The sequence below is a fragment of the Polypterus senegalus genome, chromosome 3 (assembly GCF_016835505.1).
Source record: "Polypterus senegalus isolate Bchr_013 chromosome 3, ASM1683550v1, whole genome shotgun sequence".
Taxonomy (NCBI): domain Eukaryota; kingdom Metazoa; phylum Chordata; class Cladistia; order Polypteriformes; family Polypteridae; genus Polypterus; species Polypterus senegalus.
This window is the reverse complement of record NC_053156.1, coordinates 18077536-18100263: the sequence shown is the minus strand read 5'-3', so window position 1 is coordinate 18100263 and position 22728 is coordinate 18077536. Positions and strand designations below refer to the sequence as shown.

At 44.3% G+C, this 22728-nt stretch overlaps 1 protein-coding gene across 2 annotated transcripts in view; it reads left to right on the top strand.

Moving 5' to 3' along the window:
• rarga (retinoic acid receptor gamma a) overlaps positions 1-22728 on the top strand; it is a 176414-nt gene that overhangs the window by 137945 nt on the left and 15741 nt on the right. For both annotated transcript variants that reach the window (XM_039746718.1, XM_039746719.1), the window contains 5 exons: positions 6396-6544; positions 6658-6799; positions 11100-11263; positions 16390-16566; positions 22082-22286. In XM_039746718.1, the coding sequence (XP_039602652.1) occupies positions 6396-6544; positions 6658-6799; positions 11100-11263; positions 16390-16566; positions 22082-22286 (837 nt within the window). The remainder of the gene's footprint in view (positions 1-6395; positions 6545-6657; positions 6800-11099; positions 11264-16389; positions 16567-22081; positions 22287-22728) is intronic.

Below are 22728 nucleotides of genomic sequence, written 5' to 3'. Positions count from 1 at the left end.
TTATTTATTTTTGTGAATCCATTTTGCAGGACCCTTACCAGTAAGACCTACGCGTGGTTAGGTCCGAGGAGGGACGCAATCAGCGTTTCGTATTATTTGTCAGATTTTGCGCTCATCCGCCTGACATGCGCAGTGCTGCCCAAGGCGCACGATCTATCTATATGTTGTATTTCCCGGGTGATTCGGATGTTTGTAAATCAATAAAAGACGTGGAAATCCGTAACGTCTGTCTGGTGCGCTGACGAGTCTTTACGAGACCCTGCAAATCTGAAAATAAAGATGTCAAAGTGGTTCTTCAGAACGATGCCAAATAGAAGAACGAGTTTTGGTTCCAAAAACTAACGATCCATATGAATTTGGATCCAGAAAGAGCCTGTATTTGTCTAGACCGGCATCAGGTTCCAAACTAAGAATAGCGGATAACAGATTTGTGAACTAGATGAACACTCGCTGAACACACAGGATAACTTCGGGTTTCCTTAATATGTTTGGATTCTGCACATTGTGAAGATTTTATTAGGAAGCTTCTCAAAGCCCAAAGAAGCGTGTTGTTGGGAAGCGATGGTTCAATAAGTAAACAGACAGCCTAGTAAAACGCCATTACAGAGCCGGAGTGTGTGGTGATGGCTCATGTGCAGCTATGGTGGGCTTTAGTCCCATGGAGGGGTCAGTGTCAGTGTCAGTGTGAAGATCGCCTGTTCTCTTCCGTTTGTGTGGATTTCCTGTCTGGATGCCACGGTTTCCCTCCCATTAAGAAAAAATAAAAAAAATAAAAACGCACATTAAGCAGTGGCATTGTTTTTGGAATGTGAATTAAATTTATTTGAATAGTGGAGTCCGAAAAGACAATGGAAGGAAAGTGTACGAGGTAGGTAGAGCATTTTCTTACAGAAATGTCAATTAAAACATTGATGTGAGAGTTCGGGTTTGCGCACAGTGGCCACTGCGACTGCTCCTGCCTTACCCTCAGTGCATGCTGCCTGAATGGGCTCCGGTCCCCGCGGCCTCACGGACTGGGTTAATCGCATCTGAAGCTTTTGTATTGCATTCCTGTCTAAGCCACAAACTGTTTCATAAGCTATAATGTGCGTTGTGTGAAAGAGGGAATAATTTCAAAAGTGTTATTTTTTACTCGCTTCTCATTGTAGCGCCCTAGTATACGTACAGCTGGACAAGTGCGAGATTTTGCACATGCAGCGATGATTTAACATGCATCCACACACCCATAAGGCACCAACTGCGAACAGGAAATTAAACCGAAATGTCCATTAAGGATACCAGAGAGAACGTGCCAAGCGGGGGAGGCAGCAGCAGCGTTAACGATTGAGCCGCCGTGCTCATACGAATGCATGGGACTGAGTAATGAAAACGTGGGAATAAATTACAGCCTGATTGGTTTCTAAAGCACTTTCCAGCATGTGGTAACGAAGAAAGGAGCTATAAAGACATTTCAGATCGGGGTGCACAAGCGGAGTCCAGTGGCAGAGCTCTGTGATTCATTATCTCCGCTGGACAGCCAATTGGATCTCACGTTTTGGTCATCTGGTTTACTTGCCTTAAGTCAGATAAGTCCGCTAAGGATGCCTGCGCCTGGCATACACACAATGAGGCTGGCACAGTCCCGAGGGTGCATAGAGCAGATTCATCATCCTGCGGACAATGTCTATCACTAGAGCAGTCGTGCCACTGTCTATTGGCATGGCCAGGAGACGCCCCTTAAGGGTCCCAGGTGGGATACAGCAGAGCGCCTGGTCATAAGCGGGGCCGCGATCACCCCCACACAGTACTGATGATAACGGGAGAAGGGCGGGGTCTACCACCCAGGGGTGTCGCCAACCCTAATCTTAAATAAAGTTTCACCGGCTGTAATCACTGACGTATAACATAAAGCCACAATCAGCTCAACGGAGTGGAGCTCTGGGGGTCCGCAGCTCGAGTCTGTTGGGTTGCGCGGGCGAAATGATGATCGGGAAACCACGTGACCGTAACATCCGTCCATTTTCTAAACCCGAGAAGGGAAGGTGGAGTCTAAACCAGCAAGCATCGGGCGCAAGGCAGGAACAACACGTGAACAGGGCGTGCCAGTCCATCAGCTGGATAAATGTCTGTCTCGATTATTGAATTGTACACACCGTCAAAGGCGCTATATTTAAAACAAAAAGATCTGAAACGAGTTCTGATACAAGGCCATCTGCCTGAAAATGGTGCATGAATTGTTCTAATTATTGCCCGAAAGGCACTATATTAAAAAAAAAAAAATGCGGTTTTAAATGTTAAGCAGTTCCCAGTGAGCCTGTGATGGATAAGTGGGGTCGAAAATGCATGGATGGAGTTTCAGAGCTCGCGGTTTGTAAAATTCAGAGCTTGTGTTTTATAAAACACTGCCCAAGTTAGTGTGAGTAGGGGGATGTGCTTGAGTGGGCTCAGACCCCCAAAAAGGCCGAGTCCGCCATTCACTCCCGGTGCTGCCCGGAAAGACTGCATCCAACCCCCTGGGACCCAAGCAGGTTCCAGGATGTAATTAATAAAAGTAGCTCTCTGGCTCCCTCTACTGCAATGCTACTGTATATGCAGCAAGGACGGTGCCATAGTTACTGCAAAGGCGCTATATAAGCAAACGAGGAACTGTTCTTACTCTAATCAAAGACCTCTAAACAGTTGTGGCGTGTTCTTTATTTGTAAGTTACCTTGGATAAATGTGTCACCTGACTACAGATGTTAGCCAGCATATGGTGTACAGTATAGGCAGAGCGATGCTGTCCCAAAGTGGATTCAGATCAGGCACTTTATAGCACAATGTGACATGCTGGACTGGTCGCTTTGCTTTTACTTTCATGGTACCTGCAATGGGTTTGCTGAAGGGTGGTCTTCAGGGTTCCGGAGAGCAGGCTTCATATTTTGGCTTGTGTGGAGTTTGCATGTTTTCCCCATGCCCGTGTGTGTTTTTACCCACCCACATTAAGTTAATTGGCAGTGCCACCCCGGCCCAATACGCATGATTATAGGGTTTGTGTGAGGCGCTAGCTTGTCATGAATATGCAAGTGGATAACAAGAGTGAAAAGGTGAAGTAGCGACATATAAAGGCTATGAAGAAGATGGACAGAATAGCAGTTTTGAAATGTCAACCATTGTGAAAGGCACTATATAAATATAAACTCCCAGCAACACTATCTGATGGCGTTTCTTACAAAATATAATAACCCTGAGAGTAGCTCTCCATGATGTTCACTAAACTGGCTTTCCATGATGCTTTGAGGTTTTGAGTCCCTGCCGCTTCCCTGGGTGAAGTTTGCATGTTCTCCTCCATGTCCACATGGGTCTCCCACTGCAGTCCAGAGCCATGTAGGTTTGGCGGATCAGTGGTGTGAAATGGGCTCCTGATGTCTAACGATGTGTCTCCTCAGTCTCCAGTCTGAGTGTCGTTCATTACAAAGGCTTCCCATGCTGCTTTGAGAGTTTGGGTCCCTGTTGCTCCCTGTGTGGAGTTTTCATGTTCTCCCCCATGTCCACTTTAGTCCAAAGACCTGCAAGTTAGGGGATGGAAAGTGTGGCCTCGATAATATAATAGATAGATAGATAAGACACTATATCATAGATAGATAGATGTGAAAGGCACTATATAATAGATAGACAGATATGAAAGGAAATATATAATAGATAGATGAGACTGTATCATATATAGATAGATGTGAAAGGCACTATAAAACAGATATATAGATATGAAAGGAAATAGAGAATAGATCAGACAGTTTATCAGATAGATAGATGTCAAAGGCACTATATAATAGATAGATGAGACTGTATCATATATAGATAGATGTGAAAGGCACTATAAAACAGATATCTATGAAAGGAACTCAATAATAGACAGATAAATGTGAAAGGCACTATACAGAAGATAGATATGAAAGGAAATATATAATAGATAGGTGAGACACTGTATCATATATAGTATGGAAGACGGCCCGGACACAGACAGGTGGACACGTTGAAATTACCCAACACACGTTCATTATTGTGCTCCATATTTACAAGTGCACACAAAACCCCTACAAGTCCCCAAAGTCCTGGCCAACACAAAATGCCTCAATTCCTTCAGGCCGCCACCTTGTCTTTCCTCCCGAGCTCCGTCCTTCTCCACTCCCAACTCAAGCCAACGAACGGAGGGAGGCGGCCCCTTTTATAGTCACCCAGATGTGCTCCAGGTGCCTCCTGACAATCTTCCACAGGCACTCCCCAGTGTGGCAGAAGTGTAACCGGAAGCACTCCGGGTGTCCCCGCTCCTCTTCAAACTCAGCACTTCCGGGTGTGGCAGGAGTGCTGAGGTCCAGGTCTCCAAAGGCATTATCTACAGGCCCCTACAAGGTTGAGCTTCAAAGCTCTGTACCCGTGGTCCCCATAGGTACCAGGGCGGTCACCCCCACGAGGTTTGGGGGAGGCGTAAGCCCTCCTCCAGTCCTCCTGGGCATGCTGGCCGGGTTGCCCCCCCAGCCATCTGTGACAATAGATAGATGTGAAAGGCACTATATAATAGATAGATGGATGTGAAGCAAGTTAGGGGATGCCAAGTGTGGCCCTGATAATCTGTGGATGTGTGTCTTCACCCTACTGGCATCCTGCCCAGGTGTGGTTCTTGCCGTGTGCCCGATGGGCTCCAGTTTTCCCCCCTGTGACTCAGTTCATCTGGATGTTGCTTTGAGGTAAATGGAGTCCTAGTAACACAAACTGATTATATGATCACCCATTTTTCGAGCGTCTTCATGAAAGTTTTAGCGCCAATGCTTGGAGCTCATAAAATATCATGGATGTGTTATTTTGCTAGCTCCGTGTGTGTGACAGCAGGTCCAGCTCTCAGTTCAGTCTCCATCTTCTGGGTGCTGCTCTTTTTTTTTTTTTTACTGTCATGACTCCACTTACGCCTTCATCTAAGGTGCCTTATGACATTTTGACAGGTTTTCCCAGGCAGGTGACGTCACTTGCTCGTGGTCACGTGGTGTCGGCAGTGAGATTTGAGCCTCAGGGTTTCAAGTCCACACTCTGTCTCTTTCCACATTTCCAGAGATGCACACATACACACACATGTTCAGCTAACTGGTGACCCTTAAACTGGTGTTGCAACAAACTGGCATCCCACCCAGGATTGGTTCCTGCCCTGCGTCAGCTACCCACAATCCCATACTGGATAAAAACCCCCTTAAAAAAAAAAAAAACAAATCAGGTGTCCAACTTAATTTTGAAAGAAGAGGTGAAATTGAATAGAAATGCTGTTTTCCTTGAAATATGCAAAATGCCTGCAGTGTATGCATATTCAAACATGCAAATAGCTCTGACATGCAAACTTTATGCATATTCAAATAGGCAGAAATATGAAAGAAAGAAAAGAGCAGAATATGGAAATGTGCTGAAATTGTGTTATGAAAAGGCGCACAAAGAGAGAGAGCTGACATTTTGGTGCCTGGGTGCAAGCAGGTATGGGCACCCTCACCCTTGCTGTGCCCCCCTCTGGTCAGTTCAGGTCACACTTCAGTGGCACTGGGCTTTTGTCTCCTGTTTCTCAGTAGACTGGCACATAGAGGTCTCCCCAAAAGCCATCCCAGTGGTGCCCATTTTCTCTTTGCCAGAGTGTGCCTAGCAGACCCCGGTGACAGACGACTCCTTTTTCTTCTTCTTCTTCTTCTTCTTCTTCGTTTTCTTTTTCTTCCTCCCCCGCCTTGCCCAAACACACGCGTTCTTTGGAATGGGGGCAGCCGGTCCTCACCGACGTGTGAAAATGTCAGTTATGCTCGGTCGAGAGAAGGCGCCATCCAACTATTTCACAGGGTTGCTGCTGTTCACACAAATGCGTCGGCAAACTCACTGGCACCACCCTCAGTCCACAGGATGGCACACGTGGGGCACATCCAAGCGAGATGGAGAGACCCTTTCCACTCCTTTTTTTTTTTTTTTAGGTGGTCCAGATTTGATAAAGGGGGAGCTTTTGGGGGTTCCTGTGGTTCATAGCAGCAGCTGTTCATGCCAGCCCTGGACTTGCCAGTCCGTCTATCAGAAACGCCCTTTCTACTTTATTCTAAGTAGCCACCAGGGGGCGCCGTTAGTCATGCTGTGGTACCACTCAGTTTGCCAGCTGGGAGACGAAGTGGGGCTCTTTGAAGAGTAAAACGAAATGGGGAGAAAGGAGGCAAAGGCAGAGTGTTGGCACATTCCATTAGTGATGTCACTGGGGGGGGTTGGCATATTTTGCCCACCTGATCTAAAAAGAGGGAAGGGTGTGCATGATTTGTAGAAGATATGGCCAAATTGGTATAATTTCTAATGCACCCTCATTTTTTTTTTTTTTTTGGCCATTTAATGGGGTGGGCACTCTGAGTAACCTGTCACTGCTTTTTCCTTCCAGCGGTGGAGACCCAGAGTACCAGTTCAGAAGAGATGGTGCCCAGCTCTCCCTCTCCCCCTCCTCCACCTCGGGTGTACAAGCCCTGCTTTGTGTGCCAAGACAAGTCCTCTGGGTACCACTATGGCGTGAGCTCCTGTGAAGGCTGCAAGGTGAGGTCCAGTTGGTGTTAAGAATGTAGGTGAGGGTGTGCCACACCCCCCCAAAAAAATTAAATAACGAAAGAGAGATGGCGCTAAAATTTATGCCAACTTGTTTCTTTCAGGGCTTTTTTCGTCGGAGTATCCAGAAAAACATGGTGTACACCTGCCACCGTGATAAAAACTGCCAAATCAACAAGGTGACGCGGAACCGCTGCCAGTACTGCCGCCTGCAGAAGTGCTTCGAGGTTGGCATGTCAAAGGAAGGTGAGCTTCCCAGAAAGCAATGACCTTGAATTCTAGGAAAAGAAAGTAAAAAAACAAAAAAAGGTCCCTGGGATTGTCAATGTGAGGAGCCCATTGGAGCAGCGCCACCTAGTGGGCACACCTAGCAATGACAATGTGACCTTCAGGCAGCTTGACTTGCTGAACTGACCACTGCCACAATGTCTTTCTATTAAAAAAAAAAAAGGCGAAAATAATATACACGGAAATAAACTGTACCTGTGCACTCACTGATTGAGGTGATGAGATGAGATGAGATGGCACGGTGTAGCCCCCTGTGAGACGAAACAGGAGAAGCAGGCCTAGAACACAGATGGGGGGGTGGATTACAGGAAAAGCAGAAATGATTTGAGGCCAAAGTTACATTAACTGCAGTGCCATCCAGTGGCCATACCTAGTAATGACCACTTTCACCTCCAAAAAGGATAGGCTGCAAAACTGATCATTGCTGGCATAGATTTCTATAAAAGAAAACAATAAAATGCAAATATTAAACTGTTGAGAATGGGTGAGGATGTGTCTGACTTTACATTGGGTGCTGCTTCTGAAGGCTCTCGTATCCTTGATAGTAACCTGGATAAGCAGGATAGACGGATAAAAAAGGCACTTTAACAGGTAGATAGATAGATGTGAAAGGCACTATAAAATAGATAAATGTGAAAGGCACTATAAAATAGATAGATGTGAAAGGCACTATAAAACAGATAGATGTGAAAGGCACTATAAAATAGATAGATGTGAAAGGGACTATAAAATAGATAGATGTGAAAGGCACTATAAAATAGATAAATGTGAAAGGCACTATAAAATAGATAGATAGATGTGAAAGGCACTATATCAGGTAGATAGATGTGAATGGCACTATATCAGATAGATAGATGTGAAAGGCACTATATAACTTAGATAGATGTGAAAGGCACTATATCAGAAAGATAGATAGATATGAAAGGCACTATATCAGATAGATAGACATATAGATAGATAGATGTGAAAGGCACTATATCAGGTAGATAGATAGATGCGAAAGCCACTATAAAATAGATAGATAGATAGATGTGAAAGCCACTATAAAATAGATAGATAGATAGATGTGAAAGCCACTATAAAATAGATAGATAGATGTGAAAGGCACTATATTATAGACATAATTTCAATATTAAACTGTCTCTTTGGCATAATGAAGGCAAAAGTTGCATTACAAAAAGTAGCTTTCAAGCAGCATAACTTCAAAAAAAAAAAAAAACTAGAATGTTTAAATACTGAAAAATTTTTAACAGTTACAAGCAAGTGTTGCCTTCTTAAAATCTAGAAAAACCCGAACGACTTTGTCTAGTTATTCCTGTGGTGCAGCACCACCAAGTGGTCATAATCTGCAATGACTGATATTAGGAAGTTGGGCTGCACATGGGTTGCAAAACCAAATGCTATTGGATTTTTTTTTCCCATTAAAGCTCAAGTGCAATTATTATTATTGTTAGTAGTAGTAGTAGTGTTAATATTATTAGTATTATTAAAAAGTATTGAATGTCAGGAGCGTGTCGCTGTGTGTGTGTGATTGGACTGGTGCCTCCTGCTGGCGCTAGTTAAGCCTGCCTTTGCTCCCAGGTCTCCTTTGCCCCCGCGACACTAAACTAAATAAGCAGACTAGAAAATGAACGTCTTGATAAGTGAATGCTGGGAAAAGCAAAGCAACTGCCGCATTACTGGGGGGAAAAAGTTTTTCTGGTGCACTGCCACCAGGTGGTCATACCCTGTAATAACCATTTTACCTCAAGTTAATGGAAATAATCTCTGTGAGCTTGTCTGTTTATTCTGAAAATAATATAAAATAGTAATAAATGTCAAAGGCCCTTCAGAGAAGCACTAGACAGTTGCACCTTTTCTTAGTGATAACTGCCTCATACAGGTGCTGCTCTGTTATTGTGAAAGGCGCTATACAAAGTATACTGAACTTTCGCTTTGGGGTTGCCACCGTGAGTACCAGTTTATTTCTTTGTGATTGGTGTCTTGAATGTTCCATTGGTGACTTGGCATTACAGCCCACTGCCACATTTTTAAGTCCCCAAATACAAATGTTAAGTTGTATTTTTTTTTTTTTTGGATGTGGGTGGCACTCATCTGTCACTTGTGGAAATGCAGACCCCTTTCTCTTTCTTGTAGCACCTATCCCAGAATGTCACCGTTTTTGTCACTGGATGGTCTTCACACATTAAGAAGAGCCACCCATCAGTTCATTTCCTGTCATGCTAACTCGAATGCTAGGAAAGGCGTTATATGAAAACGGAGTTTTTAAATTAAGCACGATCCCATATAGGTTTTGTTACATTATGCTGTCTGTCGGTCTTACATACACATTGACCCAGCCTATTTGCCCTCATACCCCTTGCCACTATAGCAAGGCTGCCAGTCAATTTCCTGTGGACAGTTTTGTATCAGTGACCTGACATCTCCATGCATATCTGGGGACATTGGATGTAAATAAAGGGAAGAATATGTCACCTACCTCCCCAACTTCCAGTACCACCCATCATCCTGCCCATGAGTTAAAGACGTGACCTGTAAGCCATCCATTTGTTTTAATTCCACTTTGCTGCAAAATTGAGGTGGGCACCAAAGTGAGTGCTATGCCACCGAGGATCACTTTTAGCTCAAATGAGACCTGTAGATACCCCTGGAGTTAAATAATAATTTAAAAAGAGGTGGGTGTAAGGGATGCAGGGTCCACAAGTGTAGCCCACTATTTGCCCATCATCTGCCAATCCGGGATGCGTCATTGTTGACACCTGTTGCAATCCTCCTAGAGTCTCATACAATTTTGTACAGTTTGGAAGGAAGTTCTCTGCGCCAGCCCATACCCTCCTGTGGGCACGGCACCTTTAAAATCCCCTGTGTGCCATCATCACCAGCCCATATATTCCTCTTAAGTCTATGTCATATAGGAGTCCTAATTGGTGCCAATCTGTGTGCCCCCTTTTCCCTGTTTTCAGAAACTCTACGGGCACTTTAAAGATGCCCATCAACCCTCCTGCATTCTGACCCCCTTAATGAAAAATTACTGACTCTAGTGACAAGGGTGCCCAATTCTCTGGCACTGGGTAGTTCTGGATGTATGGGCAGCATGCCAGTTCTCAACCTCCCCTTCTCATTTGCCACCTATGAGCTACCAGTGGGGCAGTGACTCTTAGTTCTTTGCTTCTTTCTAGGGTAACACCCCTTAGATGAAAAAAATATGCTGCACCTCAATGTCCCATAGAGCCACTATGACACCACAATCTGTCACAAATGTCCTCAGGTCTATGCTGGTGGGTAAATATTATCCCACTGGGCCAGTCCTGGAGCTCAAGGAGACTGGGAAAGCTGGTCTGATTAGGGGGAGAAGAACAGTTGGCAAGGAAAAGGAGCACAAAATGAAGAAGTGAAAGAGCAAGGGGTGACAGGGAAGGAACAAAAGATAGAGGGGGTGAATGAGAAAAAGATAAAAAGCGAGGAAGAGGAAGAGAAAATAGCCAGGCAGTGGGGCATCAGCGGGTGGTGACTCTAGGGGCCCAAAATTTCCGTCTGTCTTCATAACCAGAAAGTAAGTGGAATCAAGTGGGATGTCACTTGGGGTCCCCAGGAGGTCCTTTACTTCTTGTTCATTCTTTACTTTTATCCACCTGTGACATCCACAATGTGATTTGTGACAGCCCTGCCACTCCCAGCACATTAAACTGCCCCAAAATAACCTGAGCTCATGAATGGCAGAATAGTAATTAAAAAAAAAAAAATACCCCCAAAAACTCTCTGTGAAAGGCGCTATAAAACGAATGAAGTGTGCATATTTGGGCCTCCCTTTGACTTGGCAGGCTCTTAAGGGAAGTGTGCTTCTAATGTCACCATCTGAAACTTTAAAGCTAAGGTGCCCACTAAGCATACAAACCCTCACTCATACCCCCAACCTGATGGGCCCTGTGCTGCTCAAGCAATGCTGGACAGTCCCATGGAATGCATTGTCCAGGAACTATTAATGGATATCCTGAGGGGAAGGAAGTGAGGTGGGAGGGGGGAAAGGGGGGCTTGGAAAGGGGTGTTAATGGAGAGCACAAGGAATACAGAAATTTAGACAGGGGAAACTGAAGCGTCAGAAGAGGAAGCAAAACGAAACGGGAAAGAATTTGTAGGACATGGCTTTGGGGACAGTGGGCCCGAGATTAGGAAAGCCAGGCCTGAAGTGCCTACTGAATCTCTTTCTGTTTCTTTGTCCTCTCTGTCTCTCTGCCCACCTTGGAATTTGGCTGGTCAGCTGTCCGCAACGACAGGAATAAGAAAAAGAAGGAAATCAAGGAGGAGCCAGTAATCCAGGAGAGCTACGAGATGACTTCTGAGCTGGAGGAGCTTGTCCAGAAGGTCAGCAAGGCACATCAGGAGACCTTCCCATCCTTGTGCCAGCTGGGCAAATACACAACGGTGAGTGTGAAAAGAAGCTGTTCATATAGGCTGGCCACATGAGTACCATCTGCATCTATCCTATACACAGAGCAGTGTGCCATCTTGCTCATCTGGTAATCATATTCCATATTCAACTGGTATCCATATTCCTCATCTAGTACTCATATTCTGTATTCATCTGGTACCCATATTTCTCATTTGTCTCGTACCCATATTACTCATCAGGTACCCATGTTACTCATCAGGCACCCATATTCCTCATCTGGTACCCATATTTCTCATTCATCTGGTACCCATATTTTTCATTCATCTGGTACCCATATTCCTCATCTGGCACCCATATTCTTCATTTACCTAGTGCCCATACTCGTATACGGCTTTCAAAAGTGTCCATCTATGATACACACATCACACAATACCTCCCAATGCCCATTTCAAACACCACCCCAGTGAGCTGTTAAGTGGTGAAGTGATGAGAGAGAGAGAGCTAGCTAATCAGAGACCAGGCATGATGAGGGGTCCAGAATGAAGAGACCATGGTGAGCAATTTAGCCTGAACATTGGGATACACCCTACTCTTCACAAAGGATGCCCAAGGATCTTTCATGACCACAGATAGTCAGGACCTCCATTTTAGTATCTCATCTGAAGGACAGGGGCTAGTTTTACAGCACAGTGTCCCCCTGTCACTGCACTGGTGGCATTGGAGTCCACAATCATAATACCTATTTAAGAGCCCCCCTTGCAGGTCTCGCCAGCACCTTTTTTAGCAGCAACCTAAGCTTTTTCCTAAATGGTCTCCCATCCAAGTCCTGGCCTGGCCTGAACGTTCTGAGCGTCAGGTGGATGGTTTCTTCTGAAGTGCAGGTGGCATGGCTGTCAGCTGATAAGAACGACCACAAAGTCAGAGTCGCTTTGCCTGGTAAATGTTAAATGTGAAGGATTGTTGTCTCCGTCTTCAGGAAGGACAACATTGGGGCACTGAGACAGCCGTCTGTAACCATAAGCCTTTACACTCGGCCATCATGACTTAACTGGCCATAACATCAACGCCCGTCTTTCAACATTCATGTGCGACCCTCCAAAGAAAAGTCCGACATTCCTCCTTTTTTGTTTGTTTTACAGCCGGAGTATTATCCATCCATTATCCAACTTGCTGTATCCTTACTACAGGGTCACGGGGGGTCTGCTGGAGCTAATCCCAGCCAACACAGGGCGCAAGGCAGGAAACAAACCCCGGGCAGGGCGCCAGCCCACCGCAGGCTGGAGTATTAGTTCTGTTGTATTCATACATACGTCACATCAAAACAAATTGCAACATTCACTTTTCTGTTTTATTAAAAAATGCAGTTTGGATGTTTTATTTCCAAAGGGGTTTCTTCCAAACACCATAAATGTGTCAGGAACACCCAGAAAAAAAAAATGGTTGCAATATCTACAAATGATACGTCTGTGTTGTTGTTTTAAAGCAGCACTATCAATGAGATTCCTTCATTCTCGGCTTTTACTGGCCTATGCATCACTTGGAAGGGCAGACCCGGCTCTGTCAGAACACACACCCCCTCCGGCCACTTTATTAGGTACGCCTTGCTATTAGCGGCCAGTAGAGTAGCTAGGGGCGGCAGCACATTTTTGGGGGCGCCATTATTGGCCAAAAGGCTCAGCACAATTCGTGTGTAAGCAGCAGGGTTCGGAAAAATATCACTCATGAATGAAGAAAGTCAAATTCTCTGATTTTATCCACAAATGTTTCAAAAATAATTTTCAGACTGTCTTCCTGTGACGGAATCTGACACAGCAGTTGAAATTTATGAGGTAACAACAAAAATAAACAGAAGCATTACAATGATAATAATTTCTAGAAAGATAAACAACTAACTATATATATATATATATATATATATATATATATATATATATATATATATATATATATATATATATATATATATAGGGGTGCCAAATAGGCAAATACATTGATTTTCTGAATATATAAAGTCGGCGTCAGAATATATAAAGTCAAAACTTGAATATATAAAGTCAGCGCCGGAATATATAAAGTCAAAACTTGAATATATAAAGTCAGCGTCGGAATTTATAAAGTTATTCCTGTATATATAACGTCAACATCAGAGTATATAAACTCATTCCTGAATATATAAAGTCAAAATATATTGATTGAAACGACTCGGGCACATTTTTAGTAAACTAAAAAAACTGAAATAAGTTAACAAAAACGTATTCAGAAAAATAAATTAAAAAAACACTGTTCGGTTAATGTTTTGAAAATGATGCATGTGCCCTGCCCAGGATTGGTTCCTGCCTTGCGCCCAGTGTTGGCTGGGATTGGCTCCAGCAGACCCCCGTGACCCTGTGGCCGGATTCAACGGGTTGGGAAATAGATGGATATTCCAGCGCTGACTTTATATATTCAAGTTTTGACTTTAAATATTCCAACGCCGTCTTTATATACTCAGGTTTTGACTGTATATATTTGGGAATGACTTTATATATTCCGACGCTGACTTTATATATTCAAGTTTTGACTTTATATATACCGACGCTGACTTTATATATTCAGAAAATCAATGTACAGTATTTGCCTGTTTGGCATCCCATAAAATATATATATATGTATATAATACATATATATACATATATATATATTATGGGATGCCAAACAGGCAAATACTGAAACGAAATTATAAATTGTAAATTAGTTGTTTATCTTTCTAGAAATTATTATCACTGTGTAATGTTTATGTTTATTTTTGTTATTGCCTCATAAATTTCAACTGCTGTATCTGATGCAGTCACAGAAGGACAGTCTGAAAATTATTTTTAAAGCGTTTGGGGTAAAAATCATAGAATTTTAATTTTTTCATTCATTATATTTTTCCGAAACCTGCTGCTTACACACGAATTGTACTGAGCCTTTGGGCTAATAATGGCGCCCCCAAAATGTGCCGCCCGGGGCGGACCGCCCCCTACACCAGCCCCTAGCTACGCCACTGGTCTGCGAGCCTGCAAACATCCGCCACGGTGCCCTCTTTCAGTTGCGAGAAGCAGAGCATAGAATGGTTGAATAGATTTTACTGTCAAATAATTCAACGAGTACGCGACACGCCCTAATTCGATTCACCGAGAGGGGGTGCAGTGAGTGTGTACGCCTGATGAGCCCAGAATTAGTGCGAAACACGTGTCGCGTACTCTTTGCATTATTTGACAGTAAAACTATTCAACTATATATATATATATAACATAACCTGAATGAGTGTTTGTGTGGTATGTAAATCCTGCACACCATTATCTCCGTTAACGTTTTCATAGGTTCCCTGTTTCTACAGAGGAAGACGGTGGGATATATTTGCTAAGGACATTTGGTCGGAGCCCCTGCTAGTATACTCTGCAAATATTCGTTCTTTAGCGGCACTTTTTTGTGAGCTCTGTGCAGTACCGCCGCTCCCTATACGCAGAGTACGCAGTCTGCGTAGGGCACCAACTCACAGAGGGGCACCATCCCAGCTGCTCAAAAATTCGTTTTTATATATTATTATAATAAATTAATATCAATAATATACATATACAAATAAACAAAAATCTAAACGTATATATTGCATTTTACGGTGAACGCAGAGTAGGCTAAGCACACGTGATGACGCGCGCGGCGCACCCTCACCTCTGTTACGGCTGCCTATTTGGCCAAAAATGATAATAATTGAACAATATGCCTGGTCCTGGAAAGAGACATCAACAGTCCGGCGCCGAGAAACGAAAGAAAAAAAAAGCCCAAGATGAAGCCCGTGCATCACTTTCAGGTACGTTCATAATCCTGTGAAACTTTATTTTATTCTGTCGACGTTAATAATGTGTTTTAATGTCGGTAATAATTTCACGACTAACGCATCTTTCTTAATATGAATACAAGCAGATCTAAATAAACAAAATGACTTAAAATGCATTATATTAAAACACAGAGGCAATTATGATTATTGATTAATAATGACCATATGGTGTCATTAAGTAGGTGTTTTTTTATTATTTTATTTTTACATCCGTAATATTTGGGGGAGGGGGCACAAAAGTAAATTTCTGCTTAGGGCACCCATTTGGCCAGCAGCGGCCCTGGCTCTGTGATTCCTCGTTGCCTTATAAAGAACCGTTTAATGTGGGTGGGCTTCTTTACTTGTGAAGTTGGTTCTTTGGGCCTCTAGTATGTGGACAACACAGAAACCTTCATTGTATAGCAGGCGACCCAGCGGGTTAGGACACACCAAGAGAGCCTCAATGGGGGGCTTTCGCTTCTGCCAGTCCCCCCGCCCCCCTGGCTCCGCCCACGTATTAGTGAAACTGGACAATGAGGAGGCCCCGCCCCACCTCGCTATCAACTCCTGCTCGTGTGCTTACTAATACAAGTGAGAAAGCAAACTCCGCAGAAGAAGCGAAGTAAAAACAAAAGAAAACAAAGTAAGCCGTTAAAGATACAGAAGACATAGAAACTGAACGATCTGTCAGCGTAAATCTCAACCTTGTGCACTTAAAATTAAAGGAAAAAAACGAGTCGGTCGATTCAACGATGAAATCAATTAAAGGTGACAGTGGCTGATAGAATGATCAAAAACCCGCAGCTCCCAGGGGTCCTGAACTTGAAGACCCCCAGCTTTACGTGAATACATTTCGCCTTTACTTTCCCAATGCTTTACTTTGCCGTTGGTTTTCCTTCATTGTATCTTTTAAAAATTGTTTTGGAAAGGCGATATCAATTTTTTTTCTTTTTTAGTTTTTTAATATAAATGTCATTTTTTTAAGAAAATGTTGAGTTTTACATAAAAAGTAAGGATCTAGTCTGATCTATGGAATACGGAATGGTGGCTGCCAGCTACTTTTGTCAGTTTCATCTATCTATCTATCTATCTATCTATCTATCTATCTATCTATCTATCTATCTATCTATCTATCTATCTATCTATCTATCTATCGTAGAATGGTATCGATACTTTTGAACGCGTCCTTAGAATGGCGACAAATTGACTGATGAAGCGCAGCATGGATACATAGTGCCATTGTTGTAGTGTCTCAGCTCGACTTCTCTGAGATGTCTTTTTTTTTAATTTCTCCTAACTCGGGCTGTTGTTTCTCCACAGAACTCCAGTGCTGACCATCGTGTCCAGCTTGATCTGGGTCTTTGGGATAAATTCAGCGAACTGTCCACCAAATGCATCATCAAGATCGTGGAGTTTGCAAAGAGGCTGCCAGGATTCACGACCCTGACAATCGCTGACCAGATCACTCTGCTGAAGGCGGCCTGCCTCGACATTCTGGTAAGAGTAATGAAGTTAAACCGGTGATCACGACGCCTCCCGTGAGCCACTTCAGCTCAGAAAATGGTGAGCGAGACTCGTGGAAACGCACCTCCGGTTCAGAAGCCACGGTCTGTAGACAAGCGAGTAATACGAGCCTATTTGTATCACAACACTGCCCTCCAGTGGTGAATACGGGCAATTCCATGTTGCATTTAATTACTTGGCAACTTCGAAGCTCAGCAATGGCAGCGACCTTTTGTACTTCTTGGCTGTCTGCAAATCCAAGGATGACAAACAAGTTGTAAACAGAACATGTTCAATGTGGTAATTTTATAAACTATAAACAGAATGTAGAGCGATGAAGTGGGTCTAGTTGGGGTCAATGTCTATTGCCCCTACAGAGGGCTGAATTCAGTGACACTCCTAAAATCAAACTGAAAAGATGATGTGGTAGACAGGCGAGTCCATTTGGCCGGTATTTCATTGCAGCAACTCCAGATAGTATTCAGTAGTTTGTATGCCCCCCAAAGTGCTTGTATGCATGCCTGCCTGACAATGTCCTAATGAGAGGACAGATGGCGTCCTGGGGGATCTCCTCCCAGATCTAGACCAGGGCATCACTGAGCTCCTGGACAGTCTGAGGCGTTGGATGGACCCAAACATAATGTCCCTCCCAGAGGTGTTCTATTGTATTGAGGTCAGGCGAGTGAGCGTGGGGGCCAATCAATGGTATCAATTCCTTCATCCTCTTGCCACATGAGGACGGTCATTGTTGAGCACCAGGAGGAACCCAGGAGCCCCTGCACCAGCATAGTGTCTGACAATAGGTCCAAGGATTTCATCCTGATACCTAATGTCAGTCAAGGTGTCGTCTATGTGTGTCCTTCCATAGATATGCCCCCATCCCTCAGACCACCAAACTGGTCATGCTGAATGATGTGACAGGCAACATAACGTTCTCCACGGCTTCTCCAGACCCTTTCACGTCTGTCACATGTGCTCAGTGACATCCCAGTGGTGGACCTGCTAATTTTGGTATTCTACGGCAAATGCCAATTGAGCTCCACGGTGCCCACTAGAGGACATCAAGGCCTCAGCCCACCCTCATGAAGTCTGTCTCTTCTTGTCTGGTCAGAGACATTCACACCAGTGGCCTGCCTGTCTGCTTGGAGGTCATTTTGTAGGCTCTGCCAGTGCTCATCCTGTTCCTCGTTGCCCAAAGGAGCAGATAGCGGTGGGTCCTGATGATGGGTTAAGGACATTCTACGAGGGGCCCTGTAGCTCTCCTGGAGTAACTGCCTGCCGGTCTCCTGGAATTTCCTCCATGCCCTTGAGAGTGTGCTGGGAGGCAATGCCACATAGTATTGATGTGCCTGCCATCCTGGAGACTATCTGTGCCAGCTCTGTAGGCTCCAGGTATGGCCTCATGCTACCAGTAGTGACACTGACTGTAGCCAAATGCAAAACGAGTGACAAAGCAGATGAGGAGGGAAAAATGTCAGTGGCGTCCCTCCACCTGTTAACCCATTCATTCCTGTTTTAGGGGTCATCTCATTGTGGCCCCCCTAGTGCACCAAAGCAGCTGAAACTGAAGAACAAGCCCCTCTGCTACTTCACTGACCAGATCGACAGCCCACATGTTTTATTGATGTGATGCTACACTCGGATTAAAAAGGGGTCCATATATTTTTTTGAGCAGTGTATACACACACTAACTGTGCTACCCGTCTAAGACTGAAGTCTGAGTAATCAACGTAGACCTCAGCGGTAACATTTACAGATCTCTCTCTGTTTTATGCCATTGGGTATGGGGTTTATAAAAGAAATATTAATGTTTGTGATGCACCATCTGTTGGAGTGATTAATGCAATGTACTTTATTAGTAAAAATGTTTGTGATGCGTCAACTGTTGGAATGAAAAATGCAATATATTTTATTACTAAAAATCTCTGTGATGCACCTTCTGTTGGAATGACAAATGCAGTGCATTTTATTACTAAAAACGTTTGAGACGATCTGTCTTTTGGAATGACTGAGACATGGCAGTTGGATGGACACAGACAGACACTTCTCCTTTTATTAATGTAGATATTATGTGTTAAGAAACACGACTGGGGCTCTCTTTATACCAGAAGCAATACTCCTGCCTGTATAGCGCCTCACTGTGACTGCCCAGTCAGATATTTTGTTTCTTTTTATTCATTCTGCTGTGTTTAGACCATAATGTACTTACAGTGGTGTAAAAAACTATTTGCCCCCTTCCTGATTTCTTATTCTTTTGCATGTTTGTCACACAAAATGTTTCTGATCATCAAACACATTTAACTATTAGTCAAATATAACACAAGTAAACACAAAATGCAGTTTTTAAATGATGGTTATTATTATTTAGGAGAAAAAAATCCAAACCTCCATGGCCCTGTGTGAAAAAGTAATTGCCCCCTGAACCTAATAACTGGTTGGGCCACACTTAGCAGCAATAACTGCAATCAAGCGTCTGCGATAACTTGCAATGAGTCTTTTACAGCGCTCTGGAGGAATTTTGGCCCACTCATCTTTGCAGAATTGTTGTAATTCAGCTTTATTTGAGGGTTTTCTAGCATGAACCGCCTTTTTAAGGTCGTGCCATAGCATCTCAATTGGATTCAGGTCAGGACTTTGACTAGGCCACTCCAAAGTCTTCATTTTGTTTTTCTTCAGCCATTCAGAGGTGGATTTACTGGTGTGTTTTGGGTCATTGTCCTGTTGCAGCACCCAAGATCGCTTCAGCTTGAGTTGACGAACAGATGGCCGGACATTCTCCTTCAGGATTTTTTGGTAGACAGTAGAATTCATGGTTCCATCTATCACAGCAAGCCTTCCAGGTCCTGAAGCAGCAAAACAACCCCAGACCATCACACTACCACCACCATATTTTACTGTTGGTATGAAGTTCTTTTTCTGAAATGCTGTGTTCCTTTTACGCCAGATGTAACGGGACATTTGCCTTCCAAAAAGTTCAACTTTTGTCTAATTAGTCCACAAGGTATTTTCCCAAAAGTCTTGGCAATCATTGAGATGTTTCTTAGCAAAATTGAGTCGAGCCCTAATGTTCTTTTTTGCTTAACAGTGGTTTGCGTCTTGGAAATCTGCCATGCAGGCCGTTTTTGCCCAGTCTCTTTCTTATGGTGGAGTCGTGAACACTGACCTTAATTGAGGCAAGTGAGGCCTGCAGTTCTTTAGACGTTGTCCTGGGGTCTTTTGTGACCTCTCGGATGAGTCGCCTCGGCTCTTGGGGTAATTTTGGTCGGCCGGCCGCTCCTGGGAAGGTTCACCACTGTTCCATGTTTTTGCCATTTGTGGATAATGGCTCTCACTGTGGTTCGCTGGAGTCCCAAAGCTTTAGAAATGGCTTTCTAACCTTTACCAGACTGATAGATCTCAATTACTTCTGTTCTCATTTGTTCCTGAATTTCTTTGGATCTTGGCATGATGTCTAGCTTTTGAGGTGCTTTTGGTCTACTTCTCTGTGTCAGGCAGCTCCTATTGAAGTGATTTCTTGATTGAAACAGGTGTGGCAGTAAATCAGGAAATTGAACTCAGGTGTGAAACACCACAGTTAGGTGATTTTTGAACAAGGGGGCAATTACTTTTTCACACAGGGCCATGTAGGTTTGGATTTTTTCTCCTAAATAATAAAACCATCATTTAAAACTGCATTTTGTGTTTACTTGTGTTATATTTGACTAATGGTTAAATGTGTTTGATGATCAGAAACATTTTGTGTGACAAACATGCAAAAGAATAAGAAATCAGGAAGGGGGCAAATAGTTTTTCACACCACTGTATATACAAATATATATTTATTAATGTCAAGAGCTTCGGTAAAGAAAGACAAATATCTCCCTGGGGACAAATGAAGTTTTATCTTATCGTATGTTTTCTTGACTTATCGTTTCTTTATAGGCTGATGTAGATAGACAGTGAAAGTGGGATGTGAAACTACCCTGCTAATACCAGGGGGCACTGGGGGCTATAAAAGCCCAGGAGGTTTGGGGAGGACAGACAGACGGACGGACAGACGGACAGACTGGCCTTCTTCCCAATCACCTCTCTATTGTGAGAGAAGTCTGCACGGACACCTAGTGCCACTAGGGGGAGCTGCTCAAGGATATCCTAGCTGGATAATCCTGAAAGCGTAGTGACGGGCTTACCCGGATGGGTCTCCCCTACTCCAGATATGAAGGACCCCTGCAGTCCGTATCCAGGAGATCTTGGAGTTGGGAGGAAGCCATTGCTAAGTGGCTTGGCAAGGGAAGGAGGCTAAGAGGGTCATTAGAAAGGCCAGAAGGCTGAGATTTTTGTTGTTCTTCAGCCCCAATGTGTTCACGGGGCACCTTATTTGGTAATAAAACCGTTTGCTTTTGTCACTTCTGTTCTTTTTTTTTTTTTTTGTCATTTAGGTTTGGGGACAAAGCCTGAGCGCCCCCAATATAGTCCATTCTATACAGTGTGTATGTCGTCAGGGAGCTGTGGTCCAGTATCTTCAGAGATGTCTGATTGGGCTCAAGGCCTGGCAGTGCAGTTGTCCCCAAAGCCCACCCCTGTTTTGTCTGTGAGCTGCGCTTTGGGTTATTGAACGTTGGGCCCATTCTGGGGTCCTCCGTGCTCTTGGCACTCCGTTCAGCTTCACCCCAACTCTGTCTAGTCGCCCAGTCCCAGTCCCACCAGGCTTCACCATTGGATTGGCATTGTGCAGGAGGTGAGCTCTGCCCAGTCTCCTCCAGATGTGACATCCAGTCCAGTCCTGGTGTCCTCAGACCAGAGATCTGCATTTCTCACAGTTGGAGGGTCCTTCAGGTGCCACTTTACTAACTTGTGTGACATCTGGCCATTCTCTCCAAAAGCCCAGATGGTTGGAGTGTGGTCCTCCTGGTAGCTGCTCCCATCTCCGCACATAAGCTCCGCCAGAGTGACCATCAGGTTCTTGGTCCCCATCTCTCCCCTAATTCCTCAGTTTGCCCCTTCATTCCAAGTGTCACCCCCTGAATGAATGCCTTCAAAGCCTTCCCCAGATCTGCCTCTGACCTCACAGCCTGGTATGTGTCCACTGCAGACCTCCTATAGGCAAGGAGGGGGGGGGGTGTCCCTTCATTAATTGTGTCCCACAGGTGGGCTCCAAACAAGATCTAGAAACATCTCAATTATGATCAATGGAACGGGATGTCATAGGAAAGGGTCAGAAGAGTTGCATGAGGGGGCCTCTTCTTTTATAATACTTCTTGAATAAATTGGCAAGACATTCCTAAACTCCTGCTTTCGCTTTTGTCCTTCTGGGGTGCCGAGTGTTGCTTCATGTGTGTGGACAAAAAAAAAAAACGAGGCTGCAACCCAACAAAATGTGAAAAAAAGGGAAAGGCTCATATAGCCATTTGGGCTTGGGGACAAAGCCATCACCCCTTCACATTCTGATGTGGCCCAGTCATGCGGTGCCCTCTGTGCCCTCACCCTGCTCTGCAGTGCCTCTGATTTTGCCCCTTTTGCTTTTTTCCAGATGCTGAGGATCTGCACTCGGTACACTCCGGAGCAGGACACCATGACCTTCTCGGATGGCTTGACTTTGAACCGCACTCAGATGCACAATGCTGGATTTGGGCCCCTCACAGACCTGGTCTTTGCCTTTGCCGGACAACTCCTGCCCCTGGAGATGGACGATACGGAAACGGGGCTCCTCAGTGCCATCTGCCTCATCTGTGGAGGTATGGTGCCGAAAGACTAGATCAGCCACGCCAAGTAGACCAGGTTCAAGCGGCTAAGAAGCCCACTCGGTCTGCGCCACGCCAGCTCACCACAGTATTAGACCCGCTGAAGCGCCGTCCGTATCTACGAGCAGATGAGTAGGTGGCTCATCGGGCTTTTGGGGACGACGCCTTCCTCACGGGCACCGGTAACTGAGGCCCAACCTGATGGGCTTCAGGTGTGTGGTTATTGGGCAGAGGCTGGCAGCAGAGAATTGACTTGCTGTTGAAAATGACGAGGATGATGAAGACGATGATCAAATTATTATTAGTATTAACAGTAATGCAGATAATTAGAATATGTCTTTTATTATTAATATTGATGATGATGGTAATATTAATGATGTAATTATTACTGCTGCTGTTGTTAATAACACCATTATTATTACCATCATCATCATCA